The 17655-nt window shown below is 44.4% G+C and overlaps 1 protein-coding gene across 3 annotated transcripts; it reads right to left on the reverse strand.

Moving 5' to 3' along the window:
* Positions 1-6331: 6331 nt before the first annotated feature.
* LOC144729474 (proteasome subunit alpha type-5-like) lies at positions 6332-14756 on the reverse strand. Of its 3 annotated transcripts, none has more exons than XM_078609797.1 (10): positions 14643-14756; positions 13705-13752; positions 13308-13374; positions 12715-12841; positions 11717-11784; positions 10886-10993; positions 10414-10472; positions 8828-8930; positions 8442-8528; positions 6332-7146 (listed from the first exon to the last, which is right to left on the reverse strand). In XM_078609797.1, the coding sequence occupies exons 2-10, from the start codon at positions 13731-13733 to the stop codon at positions 7069-7071; spliced, it is 726 nt and encodes a 241-aa protein (XP_078465923.1). In that variant the 5' UTR covers positions 13734-13752; positions 14643-14756; the 3' UTR covers positions 6332-7068. The 3 variants fall into 3 exon arrangements, with proteins under 3 accessions (XP_078465923.1, XP_078465924.1, XP_078465925.1); XM_078609798.1 differs by having other exon boundaries at positions 14633-14715; XM_078609799.1 differs by having other exon boundaries at positions 14663-14698.
* Positions 14757-17655: the final 2899 nt, after the last annotated feature.

Raw genomic sequence — 17655 nt, forward strand, 5'->3', positions numbered from 1 at the left:
CACCACACACACACTACACTACCCACCCACACACTCACAACACACACACTCACACACAACACACACACTCACACCACTACCCACACACTCACTCACACAACACACACACTCACCACTACCACCCACACACTCACACACAACACTACACTACCCACCCACACATTCACAACACCACCACACACACACTCACCACACACACTCACACACACCACCACCCACACACAACACCACCACAACCACCACCACCCACACACTACCACCACAACCACCCACTCACACAACACCCCCCCACACACACACACAACACCACACACACACCACCACCACAACCACCCACTCACACCACCACCACAACCACCACACACACACCACCACCCAATCACACTCACACCATCACCACCACACACACCACAACCACCACCACACTCACACCACCACCACAACCACCACACACACACCACCACCCAATCACACTCACACCATCACCACCACACACACCACAACCACCACCACACTCACACCACCACCACCACACACACACCACCACCCAATCACACTCACACCATCACCACCACACACACCACAACCACCCACTCACACCACCACACACACCACAACCACCCACTCACACCACCACACACACCACAACCACCCACACACCACCACAACCACCACCACCCACAAACACCACCACAACCACCCACACACCACCACCACACCCCCCCCCCACACAACACCCCCCACACACACCACCCCCCCCACACACAACACCACCACCACCCCCCCACACACAACACCACCACCCCCCCACACACCACCACCACCACCACCTCGAGACCTGCTCCCCCAGGGAGCCGGCACGGGTACCACCCCGAGATGGATGAACCGTCAGAGCACGCTCAGCTGTCGTAGCGGTACCGATGTTGGTTGGCTCACGAGGATATGAATGGGTTGACGGTTGTCTTTGTGAATGAGCAATAGTGGGGGAGGACATTTACATAATTGTGTTCTCGTCATATTACGTTGTTACAGTATCATTGCGGTTTTGGCAGTGATTACACGTGTTTTATCATAACGGACTCGGCCCCGTCATGAACATGTGGAATTTCCATAAATCCATTATTTCTGCAGAACAGTATCCGAGTACTGTATTGTAAATCCAAATTACAGTTGTCGTGTCACTAGTGTTATTGACGTGATCTAACATAGTTTAAAATGCGTTGGAATGAGAGATACATTCATGGACAAATCAAATGATGTACTTTCGGGAAACCGAAACTACATCAATTCTTAGCTTCCCTTTTCACGGAAATGTCGTAATCACTGCCTTGATGGCAAGTCCTGTGAATGGCTCCTGACCACCACCACTCGTGGTCTCTTGCGCAACTGGACACACGAATCACCTGCGTGTCCCAGACGAAGATGATGCCTCTCATCCTCACCTGGGCTGCAATCACTTGAGCCATTCACATTTTTCGTGGCCAATATAATTGTGGAATAACCAGTACAAATTAAATTTAGATTTAAAGCTTTCGTAACTGCAGGGATTCATATTCTAGGTTCTTTCGGTAAAGTCACGTGGAAGGGAACTAATACAATAATAAAAATGTAACATAATAAAATACAATTCTCACGACGTTTCGGCCACAACGCAAGCAGCCGTCCTCAGGTGAAGGACATCTCTCTGTTCTTCATGAGGACGGCTGCTTGCGTCGTGAGAATTTAATTTTATTGGTTTATTTTTATTATTTAATTGGTTTATTTTTATTATTTCCCTTATACGTTACTTGTGGACTGCAGTATATTTGCTTTTGTAAATACCTTCCTCATTACCCCTTCAACTGACACGTAACACGCCACTGATCTTAGGTCATTTCGGTAACGTCACGTAGGTACAAAATAAAGTAATATTGCCGTGGTTTTCCCACCTGATGATGATTGCTTGTGTTGCAATCGAAACGTCGTGATTTAATTTATTTTCTACCCACGTGACTTTACCGAAAGAACCAAAGAGTATGGATTCATGCAGTCACGAAAACTTCAAATCAAGATGCGACACATCCCTTTCGACGTCCATCCTCTTTGTAAAGCAGGTTAAAAACACATTACCAGATGTGCTTCCAATCACAGGGCCTCCATGCACGGGTCGTGCTGGGTCTGTGAGCGGGGCATTCCCAATCATGTTGCTTCATCCACAGCCGGCGTCATTCTTGCTCGCCCCCCCCCCCATGTCCCCCCTCACCTCACCACCCACCCCGTAGTATGCCCCTCGTGTCGCCTTGTGTAAAAGTGTGTAATCGGCCGTCCATAAATGACGTCACTCGATTTTGGACGATTTTTGACCCCCCCCTCGTCACACGGCGTCACACAAAGTCAGACCCCCCCTCAAATGTGACGTCACAAAGCTCTGCCCCCCCCCCAAATGAAACATGCTTTAAATCTCTTTAAACTATTGTCATTGTAGTGTGTATTGAATGTGGCGCTGCACTCTGATGTTGTAGGAGAAAACATTTATTAAAAAGTCTATTTAATTAAGTGGAACATGTTGTCTATATTGATTTAAAGTTGCGCATTTTGATGTGACGTCACATTTCTCACCTCCCTCCCCTCGTCACACATCGTCACAAATGTCTGACCCCCCCCCCCTAGGTGCGTGACGTCATTTATGGACGGCCCCTTAAGATGCGATATGATGTATCTGCTATATCAACTGGGATTGACGAAATCGATCATAATGTACCCCCTGGTCTCGGAATGTCAGCGTAGTTGAGCCTGGAAAGTGCTCGATGGGTGTCCACCATGTACAAGAACCAGGTGTTATAGGCGTTGTGGGCAGTAGAGGGCAGCAAATTACGATGTAGTTGTCGTCCCACCTTCACGGACCCGCGTGATGTATGCGGAGATGGACAAAACGTCTATATATGTGCTTGTTTGCCTTACCTTGCAATTGATGGATTATGAAGGGATGCTGCTGCTCCAGTCTCCATAGAGGGTTTGTGGTTTCATTTCCTAATTTTTGACTGGGCGTTGTGACACATCACCAACCATGACAATCCACTGAGGTCAGGAGTTTATGAATCACTCGCGGGAAGTACCCGGCGTTGCCCGGGCCAAAAATATATTAAAAAACTTATCTTAAAAACCTTACATATACATACACAGATACTCAGCGATTGTGAAAGCCAGGTGGGCCGTTTGTCCATTTTTCCACTAACACAATTACAAAAGGCTTGCAGAAGTCCAAAAAGTTGTAGAAAGTGGTGGGTAAATGGTTGATCTAAAAGGTTTCCGAAAATTGTCGACCCCCCCCTCCCTCAAAACATATATTTATCCCCGTGTAGGTATATATACCTACACACCCTACATACAACAAAGTAGTATCCATTGACTCTGTAGCAGTATTTACTGACTGTAGTGGTATATACTGACTGTTTTAGTATCTACTAACTTGATATAGCAGTATCTACCAACTCGATAGCAGTATCTAACATCACTACAGCAGTGCATACCGACTGTGGTGGTACCTGCTATGACTACAGCAGTACATACTGCTGGGGTGGTACCTGCTATGATTACAGCAGTGCATACTGTGGTGGTACCTGCTTTCACTACAGCAGTGCATACTGACTGGTGGTACCTGCTATGATTATAGCAGTGCAAACTTACTGTGGTGGTACCTGCTATCACTACAGTAGTACATGCTGACTCTATAGCACAAAGTACTCACCTGACAGAGTTGCGTGGTGAGGCCTAGTCCCGTGCAGGGCCCCCGGCCTCGCCTAGATTGCCCAGCCGGCCGAGGTGGCACTTTGGCAGGCTCAGGGCTGGGCCGCTATCCCCTCCGCCCCACCACCCCCCCCCCCCCCTCCCGTGCTACAATAATATTATCTAAGCGCTATATTAGTATTTACCGACCCTATAGTAGTAAGTGCACACATTGGGGTGGTGGGGGAGAAGAGGACATGACACTTTGATGAATTTACCTCAGCGTTGTATTTTTTTTGCATTTTGAACGCGAATGAGAACCCCCCCCCCCTGCTCCACTGATGACGTGTGTGCGTTGCTAGGGGGCAACCCCTGGGCAGCTTTAGCGGCACGAGGAAATAATTAAGTAAAGAAAAATAGCATTCAATTGTTTATTTAACTACTTTAAAGTTGACGGATGGGAAAACGGAATAGCGCTGGCTCACCACGGGGCTTACGGCGTGGTACCCGGCTACTTTTTCAAAACGTAAACCCCAGTAAGCAAGCCAAATCCTTCGCAAGCGTGCGTCCAGACAGACGGACGGACACACAGACAAAAAATGCCTTTTATAGGTAAGTCGAAGAGATCAGGTGGGTAAGATTTCCAGCCTGCGGGCTAGTAATGGTAGTTCGACAAGTCTATTGATGACATATCTGTACTAATTTTGAGTGTGCTCCTACCATGAACATTTTTTATTGGGGTTTCCTCATAATTTAATAATTGACAGTACCTCCTCAAAACATGTTTTGACATTTCCCATTAAATTCGTTTACATTAACATGCCAATCTCTCCCTTTGACGCAGCTGCTGTGCGCAAGTACCCTTTGGTGACACCCACCTCAAACCTATATATAACTCTTGCTGCAGCAGCCCTTTCTTGTTCAGCAGGTCTACTGCTGTATCTTTCTACCTAATGACGATTGCTTGTGTTGCGATCGAGAAGTCGTGATTTATTATTTATTTTCCCACCTATGTGATTTTACCAAAAGAACCAAGGAGTATGTGTTGACACTCAGGCTAAATAAAGGACATTGGTAAAAAAAAGAATTATTTGCCAAGACCCCAATAACTTAATGGGCTCTTCAGTTGGTATCGACTTCAACTATTTTTCGAGAATGTCTATGGAGGCGCCATATGTAAGACGTTAAGCAGAGTTCAGCCTGGATAGTATTTGGATGGGTTGCCACCAGCACGTATCTTGTGGGATTACGTTGTGGGAAGCAGAGGTAGTGCAGCTATACCCATAGCTGGAATGAACTGAGCTCCATTTCCCACATTCACCTACCCACACTAACCAACGTGAAGTATGGTCATATAACCTCCACAGCATGGTAAGGTTCTCCCCCAGCAGTGGACTGACATACATATGTACATTTCCATTACATGACATATATAGCTGATATGATTTTCCTGTGTAAGTTTGGGGTTTAACTCACGTGACATTATACATCATTCTTCATGTTACTGCAGGGCAGTGCCTGCTATTTAACAATTTTAAAACCCACAGTTGAATGCAATTTCCTGTACTTAAGGAAGCATGTACAATATCCTGTAATCTGGTGATAAACACTTTAGAGTGTTTCTTTCAAAGTGTTCACAAACAAATGTACCAGGAAACATAAGTTGAAATGCTCACAAATATAAAAACTCACTTTATTCCAAATTTAGTTTCCAATACACTTACAAGAATGTTAAACAAATTTCAAGAGTGAACTCTTTTCTGTTCACTAACCCAAATAAAAAATGTCAAACTATTCCTTTAAAATTGTTTTTGCTGGGATGAAAACAGGCATACGATGACAATTACCACCAACATACACGGGTCTAAAATACTTTAAATGTGTTTTTTTAAATTCCACTCATTTGACAGTACATCTTGTTGAGAGCAAGCCTTGGGTCCCCTGCTTTACAAGTCCACCTGCAGGCAACGCCATCTACTGGAGCCGTATCACCTTGCACACAAGCCAACCCCTGTGTCCTCATAGTCAAGTGTCAATGCCTACGAAGTTTACCTTTTACAAAAGAAATAGGCAATCGAAGCATACAAATTGGCCACAGCTAATGGAAATTGTCCCCTACGATACCAACACACGAGTTACGGCCGCAGAAGAGCATCGCCAGTGCAATGTTAACCTGGGGAGAAAAGCGGTTCCCTTTCTCTTGGGAGCAATTTTCTCACCCCCGGTGTGTCTGTGCAGTAGCTTCTAACGTACGGGGGTGTGCAACCTACTGCGTACGGGGCGATATCGGCTCGCCAAGTGGTTTTGACCGGCCCGTGAGCGCTCGAGATACATGTGAACGCTCGGAGTGCCACTCAGCAGGCTGTTTGCTGCGACCAGGCTGGCATGCTGGTCTACGGACAACTGGACTCCAAATGTGGCCCACATAAAAAAAAAGTTGCACACTCCCTGTTGTAATATACACTGTTGTAGATGTTGTTACACAATGGTCATTTAAATAAACTGCAACAATAAAAAAGGTGACATTTACTTTTGACACTCCTCCACAACCAAACGTTCATCAGGTTACTCTGTCCAGTTACACTGCAACAACGTGAGCCAACAGAAACCTCCGGAAGCTCAAACATCCATTAACAAAACACCGTTTATTTTCCAGTTGAGCAACAATGTGGCGGCAGATTTATTTTCGTGAAAAAGTACAACAGGGATGTTTTTGTTTGAATTCTTATCATAAATGCTCAAAATATGAAAGAGTTGGGTAAAATTACCACTTGCGAAGATGTCTAGTTTCACCTTGATGAAATAGGAAACTGCAAAGACAAATTATACCCAAATTCTGTAAGATAGCCACCTTGAGCCGACTCGAGTTGGCCTGAATTGACCTGATTTCTCCCAGAACTCTAATTGAAGGAAAACTCGATTTGCCTATAAAGTGTTGTTTCCATGATATCCCAAGTTACCCGAGTTGTCAAGGAAGATGGGCAGGTCTTGCCCAGAAATAGATCTGAGCAGAACTTTCCCATAAATACTTGCGAGGAAAAGCCTCAGGACCGTGTTGTTGACAAGATTAAACGTTCCCACCACCCACACATTTTTATCATAACATGTCCGGCGATGCATTTTCTCTCCGCCTCAATTATGACAAAAGGAATCAAGCCTAAGCCCACGAAGCTAAAGTGGCCTAGAAAAATTCGGGTAAGGCCCAAATTCACAACTTACTTGTCGTTTTGACCCAAAATAAGGAAACTTGCTGTCGGAATGGCAAACTCGGGTGATGTGGCTCATGAAAATGCGGTGTAAGTGTAAAGGAGATTTGTACGCAGAGTGGCTTAACTTCGTTGCTCATCATCGACGCTGCAGCGCTCATATGTCTGCTATAACCTCCTCAATCTCCTCCTTTGTGTACATGTGGAAGAGTTTACCCGGCTGCACCGTGGCCAGCTGTTGACAGAATAGGAAAAGGTTTAAGTGAATACACAATCCATGAATTTCAAAAATATTCATACAGAACAACTGTATTTGGCAGATAACAAATCACTTCCATGGTGAGATCAATAATCACGATCAGGCTCACAATTATATTTCAAAATCTTATCTTTGTAATCTGTATTTCCTGGCACGTTTGATCCATCCTGTTTGTTTCGTCCCATTCTTTCCATTGACCAAAAGGTATAAATAACTTTCAATCCCTAATATAATTCATACATGGGTCATTAAATGCCGAATAATAAAAAAGGGTGGAATTGATACGACCGTCATCTATTCGGACGACACGTGGCATGTGGCTGTGTGCAACAGGCAAGTTTAATTTAAGGTTAATCCCACCTCCTGTTTCACAGATATAATAAATAAAAGTTTTACCATGACCACTCGGCAACCTTCTAGGTATTATGCATTCCCTTTGTTGAATTCTGTCATTTTAAAGCTCTAGATGAAATTTAACGTTTCTACTCTGGCAAAAACCTAGAAATGGAGAACAAAAACTCGACGTTATTTTTGACTATCACCTTGCTCAAATATCGTAGAGTACAGACTTGGCAATCATTCCTGCAAGTGTAAAAGTGTACATGTACTCCATTACTTCGGGAGTTACGATCATGTTCAGATGCCAAGAGATGATTCTGGTCGGCTACATAGATTTCACCTGACTGTTTAGTTTAGTTCCCACTTCCACCACTGGAGGTGCTAAAGGCAGTGGTGAAGGTCACCCACTGGTCACGGTGGGTGACCTGTATCTGAGCAACAGGAGGCTGGAGTGACTGAACATTTGGGTGGAGGCCTTCTTTGCCAAATACAAATCTAATGAAATAGGTTTTTCACGGCTCTGTATTTACCACACGTTCCTGTGAGTCACCAGAACTTCTACAAGTGGTAGCAAAACCTCAGCTGGATCGACTGCACTGCCAGAAGATGCCTCCACAACGTGGGGGGAGGTGGCGGAACGTCGCGAGGGAGAAGACGAGCAGCGCTCGCCACGGCTATCCCGAGAGACCAGCTTTGAAGCCCATTCCTCAATTACAAAATCGATCTTCCGAATTTAAATCAAAATCGATTTGGTCAACTATATTCTTGATTGATTTGCTATGGAATGGCCCACTTAATACATTTTTCAACGATGCGGGTGTTCCAGGGATAACCTTTGACCAACACTGTAAAAGAGATATAGACGACACAATAGATGGACATGTTTTTAAACAAACATATCTATATCAGTGGCAGTATGATTTGCAAGTCACCTCGATGTTGGTTGCATTGAGTTTCTCCTCCATGACCTGCTTGAGGATGGTTAGGGAAGTCTTGATGGCTTCTTTCAGGGTCATAGACTGGAAGCCCACACACACCAGCATATATCAGTTAATGAAAGCAATATTGTCGTCGGATTCAAAACAACATCAAACAGTAGCTGCTCAGCGGTATTTTTACAACCATAATTTAAATTCATACACCATATAACTACAACTCTATCTCAATACGCTTGACAACAACGTTGAGTGGATACAGTGAAATGGGAAGTTGTGGGGTGAGGGGAAGGGAGACGAGAGAGGGGAGAGTAAGCAAGCAGCGACAGCAACGAGCTCCTGTTTGCTGTCAAGTGCTGCTGCCCACTGGTGACAGAGCGGACCTTGTGGTAGACTTCCTGAAGAGAGCTCTGGGCGCCTTCAGAAGCCGAGCCAATGGCACGAGCATCGCACTGCACGAAGGTGCCCGATGGGTCCATGTGGAAGCTACGGACGTACACACACACGCACATTCAGCCAAACATTAGCTCAGTTAAACTGGTGCTTTTGTTGTTAGGGAGCACCCATTATGGACAATGCAGCAACATGTCTGGCTACCTCTATTTGCCTATAAACTATTCTAAACACATTTGGACCAAACAATTGGGTGGTTAAGGTAAGAATATGGCCAAAACTTTGAACTTTGGATAAAAAGTATAAAACTTGCCATGAACATTCATTCATTTTCTTTGGGTCTTTCGGTAAAGTCTCGTAGATAGTTGTTTTAGACTCACGGATCAGCGTCAAGTCTAAAAAACATCTTCGCCCACGGCCATGCACCAATAACGTATTTTAAAAATGAAAACGGCTCTCCATCTTTTAGAATCTGCAACAGTTCTACAGACCACCTTGCCATGGCATTGCGGACCACAGGGTGGGCACCACTGCCATTAACAATTTCTGATAATGGAACCACCACTCAAGCTCCTCCTTGTGGCCAAATTAGGAACCTGTGTTTCAGTATTTTGCTGAAAAACTAAAAATGCATAAAAACCCTTACATTTTTCAGAAATGATTGTTGAAGCAGGTTTTAATAACAATTTAAATAAATATAGAATATATATTGATACAGGAGACATGTTTTTACAGTATTCCCCAGACTGGCCTTAACAGCACTTACACCGAGCTTGGAATTCCTTCTTACTACTTCGGCACATCAACAAAAGCACGGCGTGCTGTTTTCTATCTGCTTGTGTCAGTGCGATATTCTCTGCGGCTTGCAATCTTTTGGAAAACAAAACTGCTTCCTGCCTTTGTTGACAAAAGAGCTGTATAGACCTGGGATAGTTACAGGAAGACTGTCAGCCGAAATTACATTGTCATTGCAATTAACTATGACTTATACGAATGCCATTGTCCCAAGTTCAGTCATTGACCTTACTCAACACAACTATTTTTATGAGTGCCTTGGTATCATATGACATGCATGGTGGGGTTACAGCCAATGTAACAAAAGGCACTTGTGAATTCAGGAAACATGCTCCAATTGTACATGCAACACATACTGGAATGTTTAAGACACAAACACATTAGTTTTCCCCAAGGCAACCGGGGGACACTGCCAAGTGAGGTCCATATCGATATACAACACCTGGCATTGCATATTTGTGCCAAGTGTCATGCTTATAAGCCAGAGTGCAAGGCTTTGGCTTAGCCGCCCTGCCACAATGACTAATTTCAGGACAAATTGAACTCAAAATAAATGCACAACGGAAAAAAAAGATTCTAACTTCCAAACATTGTTCATTGCTAATGAAGGCAATGCTTGAAAATAGTTTTCCCCACTCATCAATAAATCAATAATTGACAAACACACACACTGTTGGGAGAAAGGTTACAGGGAACTTAATCTAGCAGGGCACTTCTCCACTTGCCCGTGTGTGTGTGTGTATGATGAATGCGGCTCAGAGACGTGCGCAATAATACGTACAGCTGTGGTCCCTTCTCGTCGATTCCTCCAAAGAGCAGTGCTACTCCAAACGGGCGAGACTGCGGGTGGGAAAGAAGCATTGTGAACGAAAAGAGCGGTTCCATCTCAGAGGAGCTCAAAGAAAACAACTACATCAGGAGAAAGGTGATGGACGTGGAAGCACCAGGGTGTACACAGATAGGTCAGCCTATGAACCGGTGGTTGTAAGTGGTGAACTAAGATATGAAGGACTGTGGAGTGAACATGGATATGGCCTCGGACTGGAATGAGTAGAGAAAGAGGACAAGGAAAACAGACCCCACAGTGATGTCATGAGACACACCAATCTTAATATTATGTGTATACAAAGTGAGCCCCATCAGTAAATAAAAAGTTGTTGCAAGGTTTAAATTTCCAGGTTCAGGAGTTAACGGAAGTCCTGTGGTGTCCTATTTTCATACCAAGTCCGCGTGCCAGGACAGGCGTCACTCACCATAGCACCAGGCTCGGCATCCTCCTCGCCGAACTGCAGTGCCAAGTTGGACACGGCCTGCGTGACGCTCTCCACCGTCATCCGCTCGTTGTACGTGAACCAGTGGTTCTGTATACGCAGCGCACACATCCCACGTTGCTCCATTGAATTCTGTCTCTCACATAATTATGTCATTAAACATTAATCGTAGACTTCACAATGTACAACTCTGTCAATATAATCTTGATTTGAAGCTTTCAATATATTGGTGGATGAAGGCTCACCAAGCTGTGTCACTCGTGGGGGCTGATTTGACCATACTTCACCAAACTGAACAGTGGAATTTGGTGAATGGGGGGGGGGGGCAAAGATCAGTTCAACTATCACTCGCCACTGATGTTAGTCGTGGCTGAGAATGAAACCCAGGTTGGAGGGTTTATAGTGCAGTGCACTAACCACTGCTCCACTGTTGGGACTTTTCAAATTTTGTTATGTGGCATACCAACAAAATTATAAGAAATTACATTTTCAAAAGCTCTTAAAAAAATTTCTCACACCTGACAAGGGTTGAACCGGGCAAACAGACAACTGGACATTTGCCCGGTAAGTCAGTCCTGGAGTTGCGCCACCATTTACTACACCCAATTTCAACCAGCTGGCAAATTTGGGCCAGTTGCTACAAGGCAGCCCAAATCCAAAATTGACTAAAAAGACAAATGCTTGGTTGTATGGTAGGTCAGTCCAATCATGTCTAGCAAACGTGTTTGTATATGTGAGTTTGCAGAGTCCAGGTGGTTGGAAATGAGAAGCGACACGGAGCGAGAATCTGAACAGTGTTACAATGAAAGATACCTGAGCTTCAACTCTTGCCCTGTCTGTAAGTGTCCTGGCATCTGCAATCAGCCCACTCATTGCACAACCTAAAACGAAGTAACAAAAACACAACCAATGCAAGATACTGTTTACAAAAAATGTCATTATTATCACTGTATTGTTTATTTACATACAATAAGAACACAAATAAACAGACTTCTGTTCATTTTACAGACCCTCTGTAACAAGACTATCCAGAAGTACTTGTCTTAGCAAGCCAACTCTCTATCGGTTTCAACAGTTTGGTCTCATCAGCAGACTCAGGCTCGTCACAAAAATACGGCTGGGTTTCAGACAACTCGTGTTGTTGTAGACCACTGTGTATTACGATGCATGAACAGAATGACATCTGTCTTTCCATAAATAAAACATGTACTTCTTATAGTTTACTTAAGAGTGATGAGAAAGTAGCGTTACTAAACACTGAACCATTAAAACCCACGCTAAATCTAACAGTTGCTAACATTACATTGAATTCACAAATGGCCATGTTTAAATGTTTGAATTACGACATTCGCACCTCCAATTAGCATGGTTGGCAGTCCTCGGGTTACGAACCTAATTCGTTCCTGAGACCCGTTTGTAAGTCGAATAGCTCGTAAGTCGGAATATAATAACGCAATGCATTTAAATGCCCATATGGTCAATGTTGTGAAATGTGACGGTTCAACAAAAGGGAAGCATTGTTAAACTAACTACATCTCGCGGAGGATTGCTCCTCTGAACAAAATAGTTCTGCGGTTCAGTTTTAAAGTGCGCGTTTGCGTTTTAAGTCAATGTTATTTTTTATATTTCACGGAAGCTGGTTCGTAAATACGGGCGTTCGTAAGTCACGGCCTGCCTGTACATACATGAGTGCTCACAAGATATATTTAAGAGCAATGTTGTGCTATGCAAAGGGCACAAGGAGAGGCTTTTGAAAGGCCCAATTTACAGAGTAGGAGCAGTGTGCGTGCTGGAGGTAAGTGCCCACGAACCTATATGAGAGTCAATCTCCACAATCTTCTCGATGCTGCTGGGCTCCATGAGGGGGGACGTGATTCTCTTCTCCACCGCCAGACAAACGCCCTCCGAGGTCTGGATGCCAATCGCAGTCGAGCCGAGCTGTGTGGCAAAAGCAGCAAAAGGCAACGTCATTTTTAACACTCCCTTCACGTCTGAATGCGCAACTATACAGCTCTTTTGTCACTCCACTGCTGAAGGCTTTCCCATGTAGTGCGGGGCATTTGGTAATTTGAGCATACTTCACCATGCTGTTCAGTGTAGGCTGAATGTGTACGCATGTATGTTGAACTTCTTTCACACCGTGCGTACCAACCATGCTAATCGTAAGTACGGGGAAGGGTAACAGGCGTGTTGCATAGACGTGGCAGCTTAGAAGTGCAGTACAATTGTGGATTTTTCTGCACTGCCCTCCGCTGCCCACCAAGCAGCCCTGCAACTTAGCCCGCTGTGCATCCTGGCCACACATCCAAGCACTGTCCAGTCTCAACCTACTTCGCCGAGATTCTCCTGTGACTAAATCACCTGTAACACACACACAATAGACGATGTCAATTGGGATCCGCACCTTGATGGCTTCGATGGCATATTCCACCTGGAAGATTCGTCCTTCAGGCGAGAATGTGTTCACACCTCTGCAAAAAAAAAGAACGAGGTTCGCATTAATCCAAAGTGACAACACTTGACTCCGGTGCAATACCAGCACCACAGCAGAAGGTGTCTCACTGCTGCTCAGGCAAGCATTGAGCGGAGCGCATCTTTATCGGTGAAAACTACACATGCTTAAGGAGTAGGCAGCTCTACTAAGAGAGAATTGCTGTCTTGCTGCAAAGCAGAAATACGTTTTATCTACCACAGAAAAAAACGATGAAGCGGAATTCCCACCATTGGCTCAGACCCACCAACTGAGATGAACCACTTTTAACTTTTGACCAAGAGTGATTAATTTAAAAAACACACATTACCTGTCATACTCTGAGCGTGTCAGAAACATCTTCTTTCAACGCTAGCACCTGCGAACACACACGCTAGGGTCAGACAGCGGCTTATAACGAACACGACTTTGACGATTACGATCAGGTGGTGATGATTTAAATGAGTGATACTGTTCGTGATTGCCGCGACGATGGAAATAAAAACGATGCCAATTGATGGTGTGAAAGCATTCATGACACCGACATTAATGATTAGTATTAATGATTGAAAATCGATCATGGATTAGCCTATTTATGGCAACTGTTTTTAAAAAGATGACAGTAACGACAATGATGACAATCACGATCATTACGAATGGGATTGATCTCATAACGGCAGGCCGCGATTAAAACAATTAAACATGTCAATGACGTAACGAGGCTAACAATATCTTCATGAAGACATTAACGGCGGAGGTAATGTTGGAAGTGATGACAACACTGATGACGGTGATGGTAGCGACAACAAAGTTAATAATGCATCGTGACCGGCAATTGCTGTTGACGGTGATGATGGCATTTTAAAAACTCTTCTGCTGCTGCAGACGTTTAATGACGACGGCATGGCAATCAAGCACAACGATAACAGCGATACGGCCTGCAACGTTAGCACAGCAAGTGCTCGCTACAAGACCACGACCATCACGGGTTGATAATAACAACAACAATAAACGTTTAACGCCGATTATTATTAACAACAAAAACCGCGTCACGCCGACTGCACTCAAGCGCGAAACGTCGCCTCCATTCAACACTCGGCCCAGGCCCTTCCCGCCACCGCACACCCGCGACGGTGCAGCCACGCTCAGGCGACGCGCGCAAAGTTAATCGCCGTCGCCGTATTAGTTCGAGGTTTGTGTATTTTGTTTAAATTTGGTTTAAGGTTTAAAAAAAAAAAATTGTCGATAACGAAACTCACGCGGCCTCACCACAGCTTTTGTCGACTCACGAGAACGCGGTGCCTTGTGGGAACACGTCCGGGCGAGAACCGCGGGATCACAACAATCGTTCCGGCCGCGTGATTGGCATTACACGTTCCGGGTCGTGCTCGGGAAATCTGAGCTGATGTACGTTTTAAATATAGCGCCTTAATCTAAGGCACTTAACAACATTTATTTAAAAAAATGTACATACAAGCCAATCCCCTTGAACACAATATTTGGTGATCATGCTGGGTTGGCAGTGGTGCATTTGCAACGAAACCTGCATCACTGGGGTTTGTACTTTCAAAAGAGGGCAAGTGGCCGAAACGTCGCCAATTTTATCCGTACAGTGTATTTACATCTTTAAGACAACGTTATTGACAAATTTATTAAATTCAATTGAGCGCCGTTACACGAAAGCAAATATAAACATAATTCCCTGCAATGTCCACAAATGAATAGATTATGTTTTAAACCTTCAGCACATTTACTTTGCAGCTATGCCACTCTTTATCAAGAAGCAGCATTTGTTTTAAATCAAATAAACTTCCGCGCCTCATCAGCAGTGCCAGGCTTGCGAGACAAATGTTGCTGAACTCCCCACTGACACTCACCAGTCACTGACTATTCACGAGATGCCAGCCTCGCTGCTGATCTCAAGATTGACCTATAGAGCATCATCAGGCTAACTCAGCTTCATGTATTAGGTGTAGCCCTGTGAGCCATTCGGCTCCTGAATCGGGTGCAACCACAACAAACAAAAAAACAAAAACATGAAAACATCTTAAAGACTCTGCGCAAACAGAAAAATGCAGGAAAAAACTGCTAAATATTGCAGAAAAAGCACCGTACACCAACGCTGTGTGCAAAAATCCCAGTGGGATGCAAGTCAAACAACAACAGCAACAACCACAAGACAACTTAGATTAAAGCCATCATTCTAACTCCGTACTACAACAAACAAACATGGCCAAACCAAAAAACTTTTCGAAATCACCAAAATAAAGCCATGAAAGCAATGAAACAGTGATCATAGGAACTGTGACCGTTCACAATAAAGGACATAAACAACATGTACCACCACCAAACCCTGCAACCATAGCTGGCTGCTTGAGTCACTCCACAACAGCAGCAGGAGGATTGGCTCAACCTCGCAGCAACAGCAGCGGATTGTGGCTCAGACATCTAACAAAGACGGTAACACCGCATGGCGAGCTTTCAGATGCCATAAATACTACACTAGAATACACTACACTATACACTACACTATACACTGCACGATACTACAACTATACAATACACTAGAATACCTACACGATACTACATTATACACTACACTAGAATACACTATACGATACTACACTATACACTACACTAGAATACACTATACGATACAATATACACTACACTATACACTACAATATACACTACACTACAATATACACTACACTATACACTACACTACAATATACACTACAATATACACTACACCTTTGACTCTCCATCGAACAAAGACGGCCACCGCATCGCGCGCTTTCAGATGCGCTTCTGTGGCCGTCTGGAACGCTTTTCCGATATTAGGAATCCACTGGAGATTTGTACTTTTAAACTACCTCGTGTGAAAACTCATTTATATCAAGCTGCATTTTGTGTTTAGTTTGTTGTCCACCATCGCACACACGGTGCTACATACACAACAACCGCCACTAAGTGGCGGTGACGTCATCGCGACGCTTGTGCCAGGCTATGTGCACCTTGAGGCCACGTGAAGTGTCGAATGTACACACAGACGCGCCCACCTCGTGGTGCAATAGCGCGTTGCACCCAGCAAGGGGCACCACCATTCACTGCGCTTTGCATGCGGCCAAGGAATCTTCAATCGCACGGAGCTCTCAAACAGAGCGCCCACTGGGTCAGTGCTGATGGAGTGATTATGGCTTTAGAACAGGCGTCCAGTGACATTTAAAGTCCAGTCGAAGGAGACATTTTCACCCAGCGGGTTTATACAACTGATGAGCTACCGGATTACAATCTCTCTCCACAATACGTGACCCAACCCAATAATCATTATTGGTTTGGGTCACGTTACGATCTGGCCAAATTTATATCGCAAGAACATCCACAAGCCAACATAACCACACATTGATTTGTCCCATGTGCAATCATTTCACGCGCTAATTATGCATTGTTTCAGCTCACTTACTGGTAGTGGAGGCCCTTTCGACACAAACTTGGCCAGATCATTACGTGGCTTAACCCAAACATGAGTTATGAATCATATTGCCTGAAAAAAACGTGTAAAGAAAATACATTTGGCGATACTGCATTGGCAAGTGCATACGCACAATGAAAAAGCTACGTGTTTACATATAATCTTTATTTATCATACCCATCCTTTATCCCTCTTTCTCAACATCTTTTTGGCCTCAGATCATTTGTGCTCTACGTTTTAACATCCCTTCGCACGTTCAATCCACGATACATTCCAAAGGGTGGATTTCCAACAATAAAATCCTCGTACAAGGTCGAAGTCCAATATTGGAAACTGCCCGGGTCGCTTGCATTTTCCTTCAACTCATACGAGGGGGAGGGGGGGATTATGGGAACCGGTGGAGGGGACATTCCTCAAGTTCTGGGTGGAGGGGAGGTTGGAGAAGGTTACTCAGGAATGGACCTCACACCTTATTGGATAATGGTTGATGATACAAGTCAATAAGAACTGCATCACTGAATTTGCATAAACTGGCTTAATAGTGAGCGCATTAACTTTAATTACATCCAAAACAAGAATTCAAACCTCAATAGCTGTTAAAATACACACACAGGATGAAAGTATTTATTTCTAATTTTTATTTGTCCAAATGCATATACACAATCCAACCAAAAACGTACCAACTTCAAGATGAAAACAGATCCTAGCATGGGCGGTTTCTCATTTCCGGGATTTAAGAGATCGGCGTTCTCTTCACAGACCGTAAAGACATCACCCATGGGCTCATCATGCAGAGAAAGCAACTTT

The sequence above is a fragment of the Lampetra planeri genome, chromosome 32 (genome assembly GCF_965212315.1).
Source record: "Lampetra planeri chromosome 32, kcLamPlan1.2.h2, whole genome shotgun sequence".
Classification (NCBI taxonomy): Eukaryota; Metazoa; Chordata; class Hyperoartia; order Petromyzontiformes; family Petromyzontidae; genus Lampetra; species Lampetra planeri.